This window comes from Juglans microcarpa x Juglans regia, chromosome 6S (genome assembly GCF_004785595.1).
Source record: "Juglans microcarpa x Juglans regia isolate MS1-56 chromosome 6S, Jm3101_v1.0, whole genome shotgun sequence".
NCBI classification, from domain to species: Eukaryota; Viridiplantae; Streptophyta; class Magnoliopsida; order Fagales; family Juglandaceae; genus Juglans; species Juglans microcarpa x Juglans regia.
The window spans coordinates 19,967,264-19,987,867 of record NC_054605.1 but is presented as its reverse complement, the minus strand read 5'-3'; the positions used below and the strand labels follow the sequence as shown (position 1 = coordinate 19,987,867).

The following is a 20,604-nucleotide window of genomic DNA, read 5'->3' as shown; positions in this document are numbered from 1 at the left end:
GTCTCTCCTCGGTTGTCACCATCCCCGTTAACGCCCGTTACTTCACTCATAACGTGACGCACCCAAAAGAGTAGAGAATAGCGGGAGTCATAGTGACGCCGTCATTTGCTTAGCTGGACGCCACCTTTTAGGTCCTAGTAAGGAGGTTTTGTTTGCTGAATGGGCCAGCTGGCACGCCACTCCCTCCTGCACATGGCCAGCTACTTGTGTCGAGACACTCCTCTCCAAACAAAACAACCCCTCAATCCCATCCTTATCCACCACAATGCCACATCTCTCACGTTCTTGGGCTTATAGAAAGTCGTCGTCGTAATTAAGATGACATCTTAGGGACACTAAAGTAATTTCATAGGTATAGGAGGTCCTCAAATCTTGAGTTTTCCCTGGCTTGCGTTGCGTGAGAAGGTAAAAAATCTGGAAATAAAGAAGTACAGGAATCTTTAGGCAAAACTGGGAGAAAACAATAGGGTGTGAACCACTCACACGTAAGAGTTATGATTCTGATCGATCATACTAACAAGCCCCGCAGCCAAACTGTTTTTATTGACGCTATTCGGATCTGTTATCTCCCTAATTGTGACACGTGTGAGGCCGATCTGTATGACTGCCACGTGGTGAAGAAACTCATTTATTTGAGGATGTAAATACACGTTATATTTGCTAGAGAGTGCAGAAAGAAACAAGGAGGGGGAGGATCCATAGAGGAAAAGACTTTTCCTTTTCTTTTTCTTTTCCTTTTTCTTTTTTTTTTGGAAGCTTTTGCATGACAAATGGGTCTATCTACAAATTTGTGAAAATAACAGAAAATGTCGAACTTATCAGTTTCTCAAACACAATCAAATCTTAAAAAATGAGAAAATTTGTGAAAAAAGTGAAATCATGAATGAGAAAGTAACCATTTTGATAATTTGATTAAGAAATAGAAGATAGCCCATGAAAATTATGAGTAATTTTGATATGATTTGAAACTCCAAAATCCCTTTCATGGATGCATTACCCAATTGAGGGAAAATTCATTGTTGTGGAAATATTCAACGAGAATAAGTAGTAAACAAGAGACTAGAGGGAACACAGAGAATTGGGTAACCTTCTAAACTGGTATAAAATAAATAAAAGATTCCTGGCATCTTATAATATTAATACACATATATACAGCTTTATATATGCAAGATGACAACGATTTAATGCAATTACCATTAATGCGTTATTGGGAAAATTTGATGGCAATGCATGAAAAAATATGAAAGTAGGAGCAAACAAATAAAGGTAAACTGTGGAGGAAGAATGTGGAGGAGGAGAGATGGTGGGAGAGAAATAATAAACAAAGTGAGGAGATTTTGAGCGAGAGAGAAGTGAAACCTGTCTGTCTCGTGAAGGCTGCAGTAGCAGGTGTAGACGAGAGAAAGAATAGGGAACAAATTAAAAAGATTTTCTCTTTCCTTTCTTCCCTTCTCCTTTCTTCTCTTTCTCCCTCTGGTAAATCTCTCTAAATTCACACAGGCAATTTTTAAAGATTTCTAGTCGTCTCACATTCATTCTTTGCTTTCTTCTTTTGTATCACGAGATCCTCGTCTCTTTCTCTCTTTCCTCTCCCTTCACTTCAAGACTTCTTCTTCTAACTCGGTGTCTCTGTACGTCCATTCTCACGCATTGCTAAGAAAGAGAGTTAAGTTTTCGAAGAAGGAAAAACATAAGAAAGTTTTCATTTTGTTTGCTTAGTGGGAAAATGTCGCATCCCGGGAAGACCATTTCGGAGCTAGGGCTCGAAACGCTCGACGAACGGTTCCGGGATTCACTGAGTTTCGAGGCGAACAAGCCCGATTTCAGAGAGCTTGATCTGGGCTCCCCAGTCTCGCCTCTCCGAACCCGGTACGCCGGACCTGCAGGCAGTGGGCTGACCGCCACCACCACAACCACGACCAGTAGCTCCAGCTCCTCCGGATCGGTATCCGGACGAAATGGGCATAATCCGGTTGGAAAAAGATCCGATTCTGGTCCCAACAACCACTCCGGCGAGCTTTCTGGCTCTGGCGAGAGCAGTCCTACGGCCGGCGACAGCATCCGATCCGGCGTAAATGCTCGGAATTTCAAATCGCTCTACACTAGATCCGATTCTGGTGCGACCCAAACGATAAAATACCCGGGTCAGACCCATACACAAACACAAAGCTCCGTGAATTCACCGGCACTGAATGTCCTTCCCACTGGCAACATTTGCCCGTCAGGGAAGGTCCTCAAGACAGGCATGACTCCAAACCGGAGCTCGAGAGCCGACGTTTTAGGTACCGGGTCGGGCAATTACGGCCACGGGAGCATAATGCGGGGCGGTGTCGCCCCCAAAGAGCCCTCAAATATCAACGCCACTAATTTGAGGTCAAGCGGTGGCGGAGACTACGGGCGGAGATCAGTTGTAGGTGTGGATCCGGAGGAGGTGAAGAGGGCTGGGAATGAACAATACAAGAGTGGTCATTTTGGGGAGGCATTGAACTTGTACGATCGGGCAATTGCGCTTTCGCCGGGCAATGCAGCATACCGGAGCAACCGGGCGGCAGCATTGACGGCTTTAGGGAGGCTAGGAGAGGCGTTGACAGAGTGCGAGGAGGCGGTGAAGTTGGATCCTAATTATGGGAGGGCTCACCAGCGGTTGGCATCTCTTTTTCTTAGGTGGGTTATGTTTCAAGTTGTGTTCTTTGCCTTCTTTGATTGATTGGTTTTTGTGGGCATCGGTGGGTTGTTCTTATGTTGTTAGATCTAGGGTGTTTTCTGATGCGAATGCGATTTGCATTAGGTTGGTTTTTGCTTCCGTCGTTGATCGTTTTGTTTTAGCGTGTCGGTTCTGATTTTGTTAGCAGATAAGTTGCTTGGAGTTACCTTGTTTGAATCTGGTAATTGACTATTTTCATTAATGGGTTCTTTGTGATTTTTTATTTGGAAAATCCCATGATTTTATTTATTGTGTAGTGTCCAGAAATTCAGTCCGTTCTTTGGATTAGATAATTTCTACTTTGTGCTTCTAAAGTAAATTTTAAGCAATGTAAAATATCCTAACATATTTGCGTTTCAAGACAATGGATTGTTCTAATATTGCCTATATAACTGGGACCTATCTCTCTGTGGTAGCCAATGCACAATGCCTTTTATTTTAGAATTTTGCTGGTTTATTCAAGTTTTTTTGATTGGCATTGTGCAAACTAATTTTTGTTCATACAAATTTTAGGCCATACCCGTTTAACTTAAATTATTCACAGGTTAGGGCAGGTTGAGAATGCCAGGAGGCACCTTTGTATTCCAGGAGTGCAGCCAGATCCAATGGAGCTGCAGAAGTTGCAGACAGTGGAGAAGCACTTGAGAAAATGCACTGATGCTCGGAGGATTAATGATTGGAAAAGTGCTCTGAGGGAAGTTGATGCTACAATCGCTGCTGGAGCTGACTTTTCTCCACAGGTAAAAGCCCATTTGTAAAAAATTTCTTTAGCATGGTTTAAGAGATTGGTGCAGCCCACATTAATAAATGGCTGAACTGGTTCAAATTGAATTTACAGCTCTTTATGTGTAGGGCGGAGGCCCTTTTGAAGCTACAACAAATTGATGTTGCAGAATCAAGCATATTAAATATTCCCAAAATAGAACCATGTACCCCCTCCTGCTCACAGAGTAGATTCTTTGGGATGCTTTCTGAGGCTTATCTATATTTTGTCCGTGGTCAGATCGAGATGGCATTGGGAAGGTGAGTTCAGAAATTTAATTTTCCTCATATATTAGAGGGCAAAGGGTTTTGTGGATGAGTAAGAATGGATGATGTATTGCAGGTTTGAGAATGCTGTAGCAGCTACTGAGAAGGCTGCACAGGTTGATCCTCGGAATGTTGAAGTTGCAGTGCTGCATAGCAATGTTAGGTTGGTGGCAAGAGCTCGTGCAAGGGGCAATGATCTCTTTAAATCTGAGAGGTTCACCGAAGCTTGCTCAGCATATGAGGAGGGTCTCAAGCTTGACCCTTCCAACTCTGTTCTTTATTGCAATAAGGCAGCTTGTTTGTTTAAGCTCGGGCTGTTGGAAAAATCGGTCGAAAATTGTGACCAAGCCTTAAGTATTCAACCCAATTACACAAAGGCCCTTCTTCGGAGGGCTGCCTCAAACATCAAGGTAATTGGCCCAACTTCACCGTTCGATATCCTTTAATTGGTATTTATGGAATTGTTTACGCATTTGCATATTACGGATTACAGTTGGAAAAGTGGGTGGAAGCAGTACGAGATTATGAGGTCTTGAGGAGGGAACTTCCGGATGACAATGAAGTTGCAGAATCACTTTTCCATGCTCAAGTTGCGTTGAAGAAATCCCGTGGGGAAGAGGTTTATAATATGAAGTTTGGCGGTGAAGTGGAAGAAGTTTTGGGTCTTGAGCAGTTTAGAGCTGCAATATCTTTACCAGGTTACCCTTCTCATCTAGGATGTATAAAGAACAGAAACATCTTTTAAGCATTCTCGTCCGAAATACCATGTGATGTTCTTAAATTCTAAATTTGCAGGCGTGTCTGTTGTCTATTTCAAATCTGCCTCTGATCTGCAAAGCAAGCAAATATCTCCTTTCATGGACACACTTTGCGGCCGCTACCCTTCCATTAATTTCCTGAAGGTAAATTGACTCACCTACTTGATTGGTAATGTGGCATTTCAATGAAATCTTCTGCTCAAAACTCTGCTTGGAAGTCGAATGATAAAGGAGGAAATTTTGACGTGCATTTTCTGGTGTCTGTTCATAGGTGGATGTTGAAAAGAGCCCAGAAGTTGCAAGCACTGAGAATGTGAGGATTGTACCAACATTCAAGATTTACAAAAATGGTAGCCGAGTTAAGGAGATTGTGTGCCCAACTCGTGATGTGTTGGAACACTCGGTGAGGCATTACGGCATTTAGAACTCAATGTCTGTACGGTGATGCTTCTCTGCCCATTTTGCATTTTCTTCTTGCTGCCCAAACCCAGGGTTTGGTGGGAAATCCGCTACGGCCCTTTCAATCTGTCCTCCCACCATAAATGGTTTACCAGATTCCTGTGACATAATCAGAAACACAAATAATCTCATTAGCAGCCGATGCCAGGGGAACCCAGAGAGGTAGTAGCTTAGTTCCTTTTGCAGTTTTCATTTATTCATTCATTCCTCATTGCTCTCTGGTTCCATTGTTCTTCCTCCCAGTAATTTCCATCCTTTCCTTTTTGGAACTTCTTTTTACTTCATTTTCATGTAGGCCAGCCTCGGTCTTGTATCCCCTGCCACTTTCGCTGAGACAATGTTGAGAAGTATGTACCATTTAGTTAAATTTGCTCTCTAGCTACACTTAGGGAGGGAGAGAGAGGGAGAGAGAGAGAGAGAGAGAGAGAGAGGTGACTGGCTGGCTGGTAGAAGAGGATCTATGTACATGTATATGTGGTGATATATATACAAAGAAATTGGAAGCCATGAAGGAGATTGGATGTCCAGAGGATTCTTGGGTTAGTGAAAGAAGGATGAATATGTTGGTATTATATTTTGTTTATTGTCTTTATAAATCATTTCATGAATAAAAAAATTCCCATTTTTTCCCCTACAATTACTGCATCAATATATTCTCTCAAGCTCACTGTAATTCGAGCTGCAAATGGCCGAATGCTCTCTAGCTTTCCTTCAGTAGGGAGCATTCTGGAAAAACGGTGAGGAAGTGGGAAAATACCCGACTTGGTCTTTGCCAAGAGTGTGTTTCTTCAAACGTTGGTTGTTTTTTTCTTATTAAAGGTCGGACTTGGTTGTTGACACAATTCATTGCTCTTTTCTTTGAGGTTGACTGTTTGTTTTTTGCTAAAAATTTAATTTATATTACAAAAAGATTATATTAGAGGATTTGAAGTGTGGGGGCAGAGAGAGAGAGAGAGAGAGAGAGAGAGAGATCCCTGTGCTGTGAGGTGGCTGATGTTCACATGTGGGGGCATTTAAGTATACAGACTCAGAGAAGTATCTTAATTAATTAAGAAAGCTCAGAAGAAAAGTGCAATCGGTCGGTGCTAATACGTGTGACTTGATTGGCTGGTGATTTTGGAGACGGTGACCGCCCCATTTTGTGGACCTTAAAATCGGGTGATGGGTAGAATTGTATGACGTAGTTGATTGAGGAGGGACCTAAAAAAGTGGGTGATGTTGGATTAGAGTCCCCCAACTCAATCCCCTATACTTTATATTAGATTATTTGCTAAAGAACAAAGTGTTTAGAGCTTTTTCATCCGGTTTTCTTTAAAATTTTCTATAATTTAGATAAAATTTGCATTTCCTAAAATATTTTTCTAAATTTTACTCATATTTTAAAAAATTCCTACATTTTATTCTCTATTCTTTTTTTATTATTTTTTTCTCACTTTTATTTACAAATTTAACCACTCAATATTTTTTCTTATGTTTTGAAGTGTTACTAGTGAATATTTTAAACAAAAATTTAAATAATTTTTTTGCTGGTATGATAATATTTTTAAAATTAATTTTTTTATATTTTTGTAATTATTTAAATCCCTCATATTATAGGAAAATGTACCATTGGGAATCGGATGGAGGGGAGATTTTTAACGAAATCCCTCATATTATAGGAAAATGTATCTTTGGGAATCGGCTGGGAATGCTCTCATAGGGATTCCTAATTTTATGTTTTTGCACCACACGTATGTGCGTGTCAAACAGATAGCAACTTGCTGCTCACGTGGGCCACACGTCAATAAAAAGATAAAAAAGAAAAGAAAAGTAAGGAGCAAGGAACAGAGAAAGATGCAGTTGCAGAGGTGACAGGAGATCCAATGCGAAGTGATGGATGGTGGTGGGAATCGTGGGATAGGGTAAGGTACCGTACTCTATGCTACAGTTAGTACGGTGTACATAAAATAGATAAAAAAAGAAATGTTGGTGTAGGGCTAATAAAGTCTGTTGACTGGTATATAGCCGTTGTTGACCAGGAACCACAGGACATTTATCTATCCAAGCAAAGACCTGTCGTTTTTTGCTTACTGTGGCTCTGTTTCTTTGTCTCGGGGACACTTGACCTCAGGCCTGGTTATTGAGGTTCTTTCTTTAGGTTAATGGCGTTTTATGTTTCTGCCATTTTTGTTTTTCGCATACTTACTACATTGTTTGCATTAATTTTGTGGTGTCAATGGTGTTCTTTTCTTTTAAGGTAAGAGGTGACGATAAAACTTTGATACTCTTTACGTCAACATATTAAAAGTAGTAATTATAAGCAAGAAGTGTAAAACGGAAGTATTTTGTCATGAAAAATACTAAATACAACTGGTTGGAGAAACCGTCGGGTAAACATTGCCTACGTGGTAAGAAATCGTGCCGTTTATACGCACCGAACTTTCTCTCCTCGTAGCCCACTCTGTCCTTGGACCCACCACCTCCTCTTCATCTTTTTCTTCATTTTCGTCGTCTTCCTCCCTTTGTCTTCCCACAAATCCACACGAACTTCCCTCTGATGTTTCTTCAGCGTCCTTCGAGCCTCCCTCCCAAGCAGAGTCCTTCATCTTTGCATTTTCTTCTTCTTCTTCTTCTAACTCGGATCTAGAGCCATGGAGCCAGAAAATATCCTCCATTAAATCTGGAATCAGCTAATTTTGTTTTGGAATCCGAGTCATGAACAAATGCCTCATCATTTACAGCGCCATTGCATAAATGTAACAGGACACATAAAGCGGTGATGATCCAAAACGATGGCATTCCAATGAAATCCATCGCTTGATTTATTTTTACGACAAGCAACTCTTATGGAAAAACAAATGGGATGCGTTCAAACAAAGCAACTCTGATTTCATTCCCTCTCCTTTCTCCTCCAACCTCTCTCTCTCTCTCTCTCTCTCTCTCTCTCTCTCTCCATCCATTTCATTTCCCTCTCCTTATAAACAAACACCCACCAGAAAATCAGCTCCATCATGTTGGAAATCACTTGCTAGGGTTGTAAAAAAATCTTTGCTACTCGGCCAAAAAATATGCTGTGTTTTTTTTTTTTTAATTACTGTAACCATAGCATTAAGAAGTACCAAAATCTCATTCAAACATGGAGTATTTCCAAAAGAAAAATCGTCCCAATTGAGCCCATCTCCAAGCTCCCGATTGCTTTGTTAAAATCTTCTCCCAGATTCCAAGTTCTCGTGTTCAAGAGGCCAAAGTCAGAGTTAATGCCAATATCAAAAACAGAGAAAACAAAGTCCAAAAGCTTTTCCATGGACACCCAAAAGCAAAAAACGCAGGTGATATAGAGATGGAGATGGATGGATTTAGGGTACAATGTGGAAAGGAAGAGGGAGAAGAAAAGAAAATGGATAGGGAGAGAGGGAAGAGGTCCCACGGAGATGGAGATGGAAATGGAGGGAGGGAGGGAGGGAGAGGGCCCAATAGATGGAGATGGAGATGATGGGAGGACTTCTTTTGAGATGGAAGATGAGATTGTTTTTGAGATGGAGGAGACGATGGGATGACTTCTTTTCTTCTTTCGAGATAGATGCTGACATGTTAACCGGTTGCGTCTCGATTCTGCATAGCCGATTGTATCTAGCATAATTGTTTTGTCATTCATAACGTAGATGTGTAAAGACTTGTGCTACGGATTGCATTTTCCTTATAACAAGTATTGGTGGGTGAAACTAGTCGGAGTTTGGTTTACTAATGACCTATTGCTCTAAATGCTCAAAGACACTATAGCTTGTAATTATTATAGAAAGAGCGGTGGGGTTGAAGGGAAAATGGCTTTGGAAAGGGTTTCATTGCTGCATGAAACTATTGGTTTCATGGCATCCGACTCAGAGTGTCTCCTAATGCTTTTTGAAAGAGTTTTTTTTTGTGTGGGGGGGGAACTATCATGGCGTTTTCTGTAGAAGAAATGGCTTCAGGCAGGAAGTTAGGTAGGGAGTGCAACTTTGGAAGCGAATGATTTGGGCTACAATACAAAGGAGATATTGGAATTTTGCTTTTGTCGATTTTATGCACACTCATATTCTTTAGGCCATGTAGGGCGAGGTCATTAATAGCAATACCCTTTATCCGCCCGCCGAGAGTTGGTTGCTGGGTAGGCGATAACAGCAATGATTGACATAAACTTCGTTCTTTTTCGGATTTTTTGTTTTTTTGTTTTGTTTTGTTTTGTTTTTTGCTCGTGTTGGGCGGGGGGTGGGTTAAGCCAATAAGAGCAACCAGCAAGCCATGCCAAAATTTGATATCCTCATACGTCTTATGAAAGAGAGAAATTGTAAAGGGGTAGTTATTTTATTATTATCCTTTATGAAATAACCGAAACCGCCATTTCCGTAAGTTCGTCTTTTATTTTTTAAGATGAGGGAGACATTAGAATCAACAGAAAAGTATAAACTGCAGATGGAGCTTAATTCAAGATCAGTCATGCCTTTGTAGCACCGGTGGGTCAGAGCTACAGGCTTTTAGAAAGGGCAAAAATAATCGGCCATAGCAAATTGCTAGGGATACATATATTATATATATATATATATATAAAACATTTCGCCAAATTGATGGCCAAATATATCATACAAGTTTCACAAGGCTTCCGTGAGAGAGAAGCAATTAACCATCAACAGGAAGCAATTAACCAGCAACTCCAATTGTTTGAAGATCAATTGTTCCAAATTTCCATCTAAATTCAACAGTCAGTAGCATACATTTCTTCATACTATTATTCAGGGGGAGCAAAGATTTTCCACCGTGTCATCAGGCACCGCTTGCATATAAACGAGTCCACTCCTTTGCTGCAGGGATCAATGGGTAACAGAACACAGTGAAGGAGAGAGATAGTAATTTGACTCCCTGAATTGGTGTTACAATATAAACTTATCTTTGAAGAAACCAAGTGGAGACCAACAACATTACCCGTTTCAACAGCTTCAGCCTCATTTGTTTTCCAATGCTTAGCAATGTTCTCAGAAAGTGGATCATCGGGGTTTGGAGCACTCAGAAGTGCTTGAATGCTAACGAGTAAAACAATGCCAACAAACTAAATAATTATTGGTTCCATTTTTTTCCCATAAACACGTGCTAAAATATAATACAAACCGTATCCCCCAATGGTTTCTTTTCTTTTTTTTATTGGCACCAAGTATAGGGGAACAAAGCCTCAAATAATCCCAAGGATGCACAGCTCCTTGGCAAAAAAGTTTCCTGTTCACATCAGATAACTCAACGCGAAATTCCCCTAGTCTAATGGCCCCAAAAGTGTGAATGTGGAGTTTCGAACTCAGGACGTCCGGTTCATATGGTTCACCCCAAGACCACTACACCACCCCTAGTGGCTGCCTGATGGTAGAAAAGGAAATTATCCATATTCATATGTTCCCCCTATCTTTAAATGTATTTTCAATTTCATCATCTTTTGCCGTTCATTTAAAACTAGACCTGCCAAAAGACTTTTTTTTTTTTTTTTTTTAAGCTATTCCCACGGAAATAACACAAGTAAATCAGAACTCTTTCTGATAATTGTGATAAGATCATAGCTATCTATACCTCAAAAGTACAGTTCGTATTTGGAGAGCAGGGCTCCATTTGTCCTTCAGAATATCAAGGCATATCCTTCCAAGCTGCATTGAGAAACTTATTCCATAAGAGGCAAAAGATATAATAATTTCTTCTTCCACCTAAAATGAGTAAAAATGTAATATAAAGTATAGCCTACCTTGTCAATGTTGGGATGATATATCTTAGTGAGAAATCGGACCTGTTGCATGAAATATGTTTAAACACTTAAGTAGTGAAGGCACAGAAGTGGAAAACATGGAAACTTGAAAGCATCACAGAAACAAATGTACAGCAGTAACCATGACCACATATTTTTTTTTTTTATCGGTAATCAAAGAGAATATATTCACAGAAATAGGCATAGCCCAGGTACACAGGAAGTATACATGAAAACAAGCCTAGCTAGAGGAAACAATAGAAAGAAGAAGATCATGGACACTACGTCCGTTACAAACTATAGCCCCCCCCTCTTAAGAACAATGTCTTAAAAAAGAAAATTTAAGCTCATCCCTTGTTCTCTCTTGATCATCAAAACATCTAGCATTTATCTCCCTCCAAATGCACCAACACAAGCATATTGGTACCAATCTCCAAATTGCTGCTACCTGAGAATCTCCGTGAAGTCCTGTCCAGCTTGCGAGGAAATCCACCAATCTCCAAGGCATAACCCAAGACAGTCCGACTCTTGAGAAGACATCATCCCATACAGCCTTAACCACCTCACAGTGTAAAAGCAGATGATCAACAGACTCTCCCTACTTCTTAACATACAACACCAATCTAGGATAATGACTCATCGTTTCCTCAAATTATCTATGGTGAGAATCTTGTCCAAAGACGCTGTCCAGACAAAGAAGGCTGCTTTTGAAGGAGCTTTCGTCTTCCATATACTCTTCCACGGGAATATAGACAAACCGGAGTTCGTAAGCTTTTGATAAAAAGAACTGACTGAGAAGATACCTTTCTTAGAATGATTCCAATGTAACTTATCACCGGAGCCCCCTGGAATACTTGCAGAATATAAAGCCGCAAAGAACTCTATAAAAGACTCCAATTCCCAATCATGGGCTGCCCTAATGAAGTCAATATTTCATTGAGGGGTGCCATTTGCTGAAGAATGAAGAAAGGCAATCGATGCCTCCTTAACTCTTGCAAGTGCAAAGATGGCAGGGAAAGTATCTCGTAGACAATGGTTACCACACCATATATCAAACCAAAAAGGGACACGCGAACCATCGCCTACAACAAAATATTCATGTTCTCGGAATGTCCCCCAAAGACTCCTAATGTTTTTTCCATAAACCCACTCCATAAGTGCCTCATACCTCATTCGAACACCATCCTCCCCAAGCTTCCCCAAATTGAGAATCTATGACCGCCCTCCAAAAAGCCTCCCTTTCATTTTGATACCTCCACAACCACTTACCCAAGAGAGCTTGATTGAATTTCAGCAAGTGACGAATCCCCAAACCTCCCCCAGAAATTGGGGTACAAACTGTAGACCAATTAACCAAGGGGAATTTGAACTCTTCCCCCAATCCCCTCCATAAGAAATCCCTTTGTAATTTCTCAATTCTATTAGCCACCTTTGTGGGAAGCGAGAACAAAGACAAGAAATAGGTAGGTAAGTTATAAAGAGTGCTTTTAATCAAAGTCAACCTACCACCTTTCGACAAGTAAAGCCTCTTCCAAGCAGCCAATCTGCACTCCACCCTTTCGACTACATCATTCCAAATTCTCTCAGATTTAAAAGAGGCACCCAACGGTAAACCAAGATAATTCATAGGAAGCGAAGATATCTTACAACCCAAGGTAGAAGCAAAAATCTCCACTTCGGGGGCGGCCCCCACTGGCACTATTTTCGACTTAGCGAGGTTAATGCTCAATCCTGACACGACCGCAAAGCAAAGGAGTAACGCCCTCAAGTATTGGACTTGACCGAGGTGTGCACCACAAAAAATAAGTGTCATCAGCAAATAACAAATGAGAAATGTTAAGATCACCATTCCCTACCGAAAAACCATGGAGTAACCCACCATCCACCATCCCCTCAATCATCTTGCTGAGAGCTTCCATGACAAATAAAAAAAGTAGAGGGGAGAGCGGATCTCCTTGTCTCAGGCCCCGAGAGGAGTTGAAGAAACCCACCGGAGAGCCATTTGAAACGAGCTAAAGTGATACAAAATTCTACCCATTTCTGCCATTTCCCCCTAAAACCACTTCTTTCAAGTAAATAAAGAAGGAACTTCTAGTTGACATGATCATAAGCTTTCTCCATGTCTAACTTGCAAAGTAGCCCAGGCTCTCTAGACTTAAGTCGACCATCCAATACTTCATTTGCAATAAGAACCAAGTCAAGGATTTGTCTACCTTTGACAAACACATTTTGCGGCTTCGAGATTAGTTTTTCCACCACCGAGCTTAGTCTATTTGCTAACACTTTGGAAATAATCTTGTACATCTCGTTCACGAGACTAATGGGGAGATAGTCCCTCACATCCCTAGATCCCACCTTTTTAGGGATGAGGGCTAAATATGTGGCATTGAGGCTCTTTTCAAATCTAGCATTAGAATGAAATTCAAGAAAGACTTGCATAATATCTTCCTTGACCACCTCCCAATAAACTTGAAAGAAACCCAGGGTAAATCCATCCGGACCGAGAGCCTTATCACTTGCCATACTTCTGATAACATTGCCCACTTCCTCTTCTGTAAAAGGCCTTTCTAACCACCCTGCATTGTGCTAATCTAAAGTGGTAAAAGGCAACCCATCCACTCTCGGTCTCCAATTATGCTCTTCTGATGATAATTGTTGATAGTATTGTTAAATGTGATTTTTGATAACCGTCTGATCTGAAGAAGCTGTCCCATCTACTATCAGTGTATCAATAGCATTATTCCTCCTGTGAGAATTAGCCATCCTGTGGAAGAATTTCGTGCATTTGTCCCCCTCCTTAAGCTAGAGTACCCTTGATTTTTGTCTCCATAAAATCTCCTCCATCAAAGTAACCCTTTCAAGATCAGCAACTACCTGGTTCTTACGGATTTTGTCAAGATCAGAAAGGGATCTAGCCTCCTCCTCACCTTCCAAACCCTGTAATTCCTCTAAAAGAGAGCACTTTTGCCGAAGCATATTGCCAAAAACTTGTTCATTTCACTGCTTCAGGTCCTATTTCAGCGCTTTCAACTTTTTAGCCATAATGAAACTTGAAGAGCCTTGGAAACTATAGGAAGTCCACCAATGTCTGACCCTGTCTACAAAACCATCAGTTTTAAGCCACATATGTTCAAATTTAAAATACCTTCTACCCCCATGGATGCCTCCACAATCTAAAATGATAGGGAAGTGATCAAAACATAAACAGGGTAATCTTCTTTAAGCCACATCCGGAAAGTGTGACTCCCAATCGGGTGTTAGCAAAAATCTATCAGTGCTCGACCATGATGGGCAGTCACGATTGTTGGACCAGGTAAAAGTGCCTCATGATAATGGAATGTCCATGAGCTCCTGTTCTGAAATAAAATCAGAGAAATCTCTCGTGGCTGGAGTGATGCGAGAAGATCCCGACCTCTCGCTTGGAAAGCGAGAAGTATTAAAGTCACCCCCTATGCAACTCGGTAGCTCCCACCAACTAATGACTCCCGCTAGTTCTTTCCACAAAAATCTTCTCTCTGAATCAAGATTAGGGCCATAAACCCCTGCAAAAGCCCACTTAAAGCCGTCTTCTATGTTCACAAAAGAGCATGACATCGAGAAATCACCCACACACTCCTCCACCCTTTCCACCACCCTTGTGTCAAACATAATTAAAACTCCCCCGGAAGCACCTTTTGATGGTAGGTAGGACCACCCAATATGTTGTCCTCTCCATACACTGCGAATTACTTGTCTAGTAATAACTTCCAATTTAGTCTCTTGTAAGCATATGATGTCCCCTTTCCACTGGCGAAGTAAATTTCTAACTTGGAGCTGCTTATTAGGATCATGCAGCCCCCTCACATTCCATGAAATTATTTTTGGCTTCATGGGACAACCATTTTCCCCCTCCCCTTACTACGCTCCCGAGTAGAGCTCTTCTCACCTCCATCCTCTTTCATTGCCCAATCTAGCCTCTTGAGTTCCCTTTCCCTTTTTTTGGCCGAAGCCAAGGATTGGTCGGACTTTGCTTGGGCATTCACCGCCTCTACGACTGTAAGTAAGGCCATAAATTCAGCTTCAAAATCCCCATAAGAAATTCCTACCATGTGCTTAATGTCCATAGCTCTCCGGATAACCCAGTCTGACACATTGGGATGAAAGGAATAGAGTGGAGTAGGTTTATCCTCCCCATCCTTGTTAGCCGTAAACAAAACCAAAGAAACAGTATTTTCGAGAAAACCGAACTCTTCTACCACCTTTTCCGACGCAATGGCTACTGTTTTCACAGCTAGGGGAGCAGAAAACAGCCCAAAAGGAGCTGGCGTCTCTGCCTGTGCCACTGCTAGGCCCGAAAGTTCAACTACATCCAACAAATGATTATGAGACGGCACCGGTAGAGTAATTGTCACCAGAGGCTCGGGAAGTAGGCCAGAACATACCGGCGGCAAAGTCTATGCCACCACAGAAGGTGGCGGCCCCTCCGAAAGCACCCCGTGTTCCAACGAAGCTTGCGCAAGGCCGCTGGCCTTATCGAGGACTTCCGTGGAATGGGTTGGCATATCAGTGGCTGCCAACGTTAGAGTCACCGTCGCGAGGGACACCGTGAGGTTCTGTTTCAGTGAGGATTCAGGCGAACCAAAGACCCCGTGTTCCAACGAGGCTTGCGCAGGGCCACTGGCTTCATCGAGGGCTTCCATAGTGAAAGTAAGCGTATCAGTGGCTGCCGGCGTTTGAGTCGTCGGGTTCTGTTTCAGGGATGCCGACGTTTGAGTCGCCGATGCGAGGATTCCGGCAGTACTAAGAATCGGATCATCAACTCTGCAACCTGCCGACACCACCTTAGGTAGCATAGAACTCACCGGCGGGCCCGCCACCGCCACCTTTGAACTTGCCTCCACCGACGAGGCCTGACCTGCCACCAACGGTAGCGACGACACTGGGCTAGCTCCGTGGGCTTCCCTGCGTCTCCAAGCAGGCTTCGAGCCCTGAGCTACGGGCTTAGCTAAATCGATGGGCTGCTAGATAGACTTGGCTTGCAAATGAGGCCCACCAGAAACGGTTCCCTTCCCCTTAAGCCCATACTCAAACACAGGTTAACGAAGCCTTCACCCTGGACCCCCACAAAAATCTTCTCCCTCTGAAGTCCCTCCTCAACGCAACGTTTTAATACACCCATATTTAGAATTAACCCACCCACTTGCTTCTCCATCTCTACCAACGACAGTAACAAAGTTTCCAAACTTGGCCTTGACAAAGGCCTGCGTACACTTGCTTCTTCACAGGGCCGCGTCTTCACCAGAGGACCTAACCCCTCTGCAGGTTTTGGAGCTCCAGACAGAGCCTCCTTGTACGAAGAAAAAACTCCATGCCCCTGTGGTAGTGGAGGAGGCAGCGTCCATGGGTGGTTCCCTCTGTTATCCCTTCCCAAAACAGAGGAGGTTGCGGTTGCAGTTGCAGCACTTTCCTTCAACAACTCACCAAAATTCCTCCAACCAACACCTTTCCTCCCTTCCGGAATCACAAGTAAGCCGTGCCGTTTCTCTTGACCGAGCTCTAATAAGGAGAAGAAACTCCCATAAGAGTTGCGTTATCTTTGAATCACCAACACGTGAGAACCAATTCTATGCGACCTGATGAAAACAGAGGGGCCCTCTGAAACTATACCTTCCTCTACCATGCCAGCCACCCACCCACCCACCCCAAGGAGTCTTGCTCAATGAAGATGTGATTCACCGCGTGACAACTGCTCTCGGTGATTCTCCACCACCTTGCATTCGTCTTCATAATCTCAAAACATTTTTTATCAATAACAACATTCCTACTCGACCCCATCACAAAACTACTACTCATAAAATCCTGGAAACTCTAGGCTAACAAACACTGGTCTCAACCAGCAAAAACCCCATGACCACATATGAAAAGGGTACAATAAGAAGAAATATATTGACATGCAACAACTTTATTAAATTAGAGCTAGAGGTACGGCAATCCATGTTCTTATAAGATGTAATGCTGACAGTCAACCTACTTAAGCCTTATTTTCTCTGGGCCCCCTACTGACTACACAAAAGGATATGAAGATAAAGTATGACAATCAAAGACCAAGTACATACACTGCAGTGGAAACAAATTATACACTGTCCAGCCTATGAGTCTCAAAGGAGTGACTTCTAGGATGCAAATCTTCACCTAATCTGTCTGCCAACCCTATCTGTATGGGCCTAGTCCCTAGAGTTTGTTTTGCATGAAATGAAACCATAAAGCACCTCAATTCCACCACAAAACTGTAGTCTGTACATGAACACAGAATACCAATCCAAGCCCTGACTCCTGAGTGATACCAACAAACTCCAACAGCGGTAATTTTCTTTTATACCACATAACAAACCAGGCCACCCATTAATTCAATCCCATAGCACATGTCAGTCACCGGCACCAAGATGGGCATACTCACAAAATATTATCTAAAAGATGTTCAGCAAGACAGAATTCTAAGCATCACAAAAAACCATAGTCATTTCTCAAGATCGAGCCTATAAACTGAATAAGCCCCTGCCCAGTGCATTAATCATTTTGGGATCCCATTTAGGAAAGGAATATTTAAAGCGAAAGGGTGAGACAATAACCAAAATTCAAAATTATTAGAAGTCAGGAGGGTTTTTCCTCTTAAAAAAAACCCCAAGTGAGCTTCCTTTTTTTTAAAAAAAAAAAGGTTTAAAACTTATGTGAGCTTATCAAATCAAACCGTACCAAATTCAGTCTTGAAACACTAGATAGTTCATCTTTAAAAAATGTTCTTAGTTCATAAGCAGCACCATCTGAATCATAGATTCTTTCTTTATCATGTATCATATCATATTGTGCATTTCAAGGTAAAGATGTTATCAGATAGAGGAAAAGAAAGAAACACGTCTCAGTAACACAAGCACAAGGATAATTCATGTAAGAAGCATATGCATTTCATAGTGCTATGCCAAGATGATAGGCGCTCCTCGGTCAGGCATTCGAGCAAATGCTGCGTCGAACCCAAGCTCATCCAAAAATATGGAAACAATCTGCTGCCCTCAGCTCCTATCTTCCTGCCTCTTTTTTCAGATGGGTTTAGAGTGCAGAGCCTAGAAAGCTATCACAGGTCAAAATGACAGCAACAGGTTAACCTGTTTTTCCCCTTTTCGGGTAAGTGGCTAACCTGTTTCTTTAGGAAAGCCCTAGACTTGTGCTCTTCAACATAAGCTAGCCAACGGTTTTTTATGTTGAATATATATGCCAAACAATCTAGAAAGCCCCACAGACGGTAAAACCTCCAATCCTAGATACCCTCTTTGCTTTCAAGTTTTAAAAATCATGTGAATATCGATTAATAGTTTTGTAAATACAAGATCTAAGGGCATCCTAGTTCAATAACTTCTAGATAGAGCGAGTGAAATACAGATATTTTGTAATTCACGTTATTAAGCAAATTAAGCTATGGTGTACATTATGGTTTTAAAGCTCAGTGTTGTTTAAAGCACCAGGCTCGTACAAGCATCATTTAAGTAACGCAAATTTTTCACATACGTGTCAAGTCAATTTTGTTCAAGTCTGTAGGGGCATATTACAATGCAGGATCTTATCGTACTTGTATACTCAATAATCATTTACTTACACTTTACAGAAGGTTCTAGCTTTTTGTATACTCAAAAATATCTGTATTTTTTTTTTATTGGTAAAATGTGCTTTATATTCGACCAAAGGAAACAGCCAAATGTGCAATGAGAACAGAAACATTTCATAAATGATTTCTTTTTATAAGTCAAAATTCAAAGGGTTGTGGCTGATGAAGACTGAACTAGTGTCTACTTCCCATAAAGGTAGAAAGCACCAGATGGAAATGACTCCCAAATCAAATTACCTTGGGAGCAGCCATTGGATATTCTTCGGGCAAAAATAGTTCCAACTTGAAAACTCCTCCTGCATGATTTAGTAAATGAGAACACATCATGTCTTAAAAAAAAGTAAATAATACTTGAGGCTCCCAGAGTAACAAGATAAGAACTGCATCTATTCTTGTTTTTCCTTTGTTTTCATTGACATTCCAAATGGCGTGATAATGATAAGTCCAACCATGCAAAGTTCAGGAAACATATAGGCAGGATAAAAGATCATCATCAACGTTTCTAAACCACACCACTACTCATTTCTATTTACCACCAAGCAGAAAATTATCACTCAAAAGCAACCATCGTCTCTTTTAACCACCCGGAATAGCATTTATACAGAGAGAGAGAGAGAGAGTCACAACCTGCTCCACAAGAGCAGTACAGGAAATAATGAATGTGGGGGAGATCTTTTTTTATGGCAGAAGGATGCTTGATGAGTATAATGGGCTATTTTTAAGATGATGACTAAGATTTTCCAGCAAGAGTAATTGAAGTTTAAGACGATTAAGAAATGAGCATCGAAACAAGTTTTCCAAAAATAATTCTCTATATATAGTTAGATAGAGCTAGAATTTCTAAATGAAGATGAAAAATTAGGGCCCCAGTATCGTTTTTGAAAACCACTAGCTCATATCAAAAGTAGAAATATTACCTCAAAAATAAAACCTTTATAGAATTCCAGAAATATTTCAATTCAAAGGTGCATATTTGACATCTCAAAACAACGTAAAAACATTGAAATCTTTCATATACTCTCAGCATTCAATCTCAAGAACTAAGACAACTTCAAGAATGCGCTGCCAACCAAGATACAACACCAAGATAACTATGAAGTCCAAATCGCATGCTGTTCAGCTGATTACCTTCATACGGAGACTGTGTTGGGCCAAGGATCATTACATTAAAATATCGCATATTGTCCTCCGATGGCGATGCACTAATTCCTGGCGCTGAAACCATAGATTAGAATTCAGATAGTTACCCTTCCCTTACATTACCTCAAAAGGGAATTTAGTTTATGATTTTTTTTCACAGTTTTCAAACGTAAAACAAAATTAAAAGAACAGACTTTAACGCAAGAGTGATAAACATAAACAGATGCAGTTATAAAATGAAAGAGAAAGTACTTACCTGGTTCACTCAGGAGGCGCTGCGTTTCCTGTTGGATCAAGAAAAGAAAATGAGCAAATACAGTGACGATCAGATACAAAAACAAACAGAGAAACCCTAAAACTCCGTTCAGTTGCAGAAGAAGATCGGAAGCAACGAGAAAAAAAACCAGAGCGACGAAATCGTAGATTACAGCTCGGTCTAAAGGAGTCGTTCATTTTACGAAACAAAAACAGAAGGAAAAGAGAGAGAGCTTTCGGTGGTTTTCTGGTGTACCAAGCAGATGGAGAGATCAAAGAAACTGAGAGAGGAATCGAGGAGAAGATCGAGATACAAACCTTGATGATTCTTCTGGGTAGATTGCTGTTGGCCATGTCGAGTTCGATTACAGAGCACACAAATGCCAAAGGGTTTACTGTCGAGATAGAGAGAGTCAGAGAGACGGAGAGTGCGTGCGTCGTTGTTTTAGAAATGCTTTAGGAAATGGCGTTACGAATCACGATCCTCATCAGTCCTGACTTGAGGCGTTAATTTTACTTTATTATAAATATGAAATATTATAATCTGATTTATTAATTTTTAATTTAAAATATTTTTATGTATTTTATTTTTAAATCTACGTAGTGATATAATTTAATTCGTAATGTAAATCAATTAAATTTTATTATTTAAATGATATAAACTGTGTACTCTATTATACTCTTACTTGAAAATAAAATACTTCATTATTCTTATAAAAATAAAGAATAGAATATTAAAACCGCACAAACGCAAGCGTAACACTTTTTTTCCTTTTCGAGGTTGCGTTTAAATGTTAAGTTAAGTTTAATTTTTTATGAATAATAGTGAGTTTAATAGTAGAGAGAATTATATGAAATCCATCTAAACTGAGTTTAAATTATATTTGAA

The 20,604-nt window shown here is 40.9% G+C and overlaps 2 protein-coding genes and 1 long non-coding RNA gene across 5 annotated transcripts; 2 read left to right on the top strand and 1 right to left on the bottom strand.

Moving 5' to 3' along the window:
• Positions 1-1,566: 1,566 nt before the first annotated feature.
• On the top strand, positions 1,567-18,435 carry LOC121236784. The gene is made up of 3 exons (XR_005934806.1): positions 1,567-1,709; positions 8,910-8,916; positions 18,423-18,435. It is a non-coding gene; the product is annotated as an uncharacterized LOC121236784 (long non-coding RNA).
• On the top strand, positions 1,703-5,587 carry LOC121236782 (TPR repeat-containing thioredoxin TTL1-like). 2 transcript variants are annotated; one of them, XR_005934805.1, is made up of 8 exons: positions 1,703-2,664; positions 3,249-3,444; positions 3,543-3,727; positions 3,810-4,143; positions 4,227-4,431; positions 4,529-4,635; positions 4,763-5,112; positions 5,246-5,587. XR_005934805.1 is itself a non-coding variant. In XM_041133233.1 (7 exons), exons 1-7 carry the CDS (start codon positions 1,727-1,729, stop codon positions 4,913-4,915), a joined length of 2,118 nt encoding a protein of 705 aa, XP_040989167.1. In that variant the 5' UTR covers positions 1,703-1,726; the 3' UTR covers positions 4,916-5,587. The 2 variants fall into 2 exon arrangements, 1 of the variants encoding a protein (XP_040989167.1); XM_041133233.1 differs by having other exon boundaries at positions 4,763-5,587.
• LOC121236783 (ubiquitin-conjugating enzyme E2 36) lies at positions 9,482-20,203 on the bottom strand. 2 transcript variants are annotated; one of them, XM_041133234.1, is made up of 8 exons: positions 20,034-20,203; positions 19,717-19,744; positions 19,449-19,535; positions 18,558-18,616; positions 10,685-10,726; positions 10,516-10,589; positions 9,807-9,983; positions 9,482-9,774 (listed from the first exon to the last, which is right to left on the bottom strand). In XM_041133234.1, the coding sequence occupies exons 1-8, from the start codon at positions 20,067-20,069 to the stop codon at positions 9,696-9,698; spliced, it is 582 nt and encodes a 193-aa protein (XP_040989168.1). In that variant the 5' UTR covers positions 20,070-20,203; the 3' UTR covers positions 9,482-9,695. The 2 variants fall into 2 exon arrangements, with proteins under 2 accessions (XP_040989168.1, XP_040989169.1); XM_041133235.1 differs by having other exon boundaries at positions 9,482-9,764; positions 9,886-9,983; positions 20,034-20,199.
• Positions 20,204-20,604: the final 401 nt, after the last annotated feature.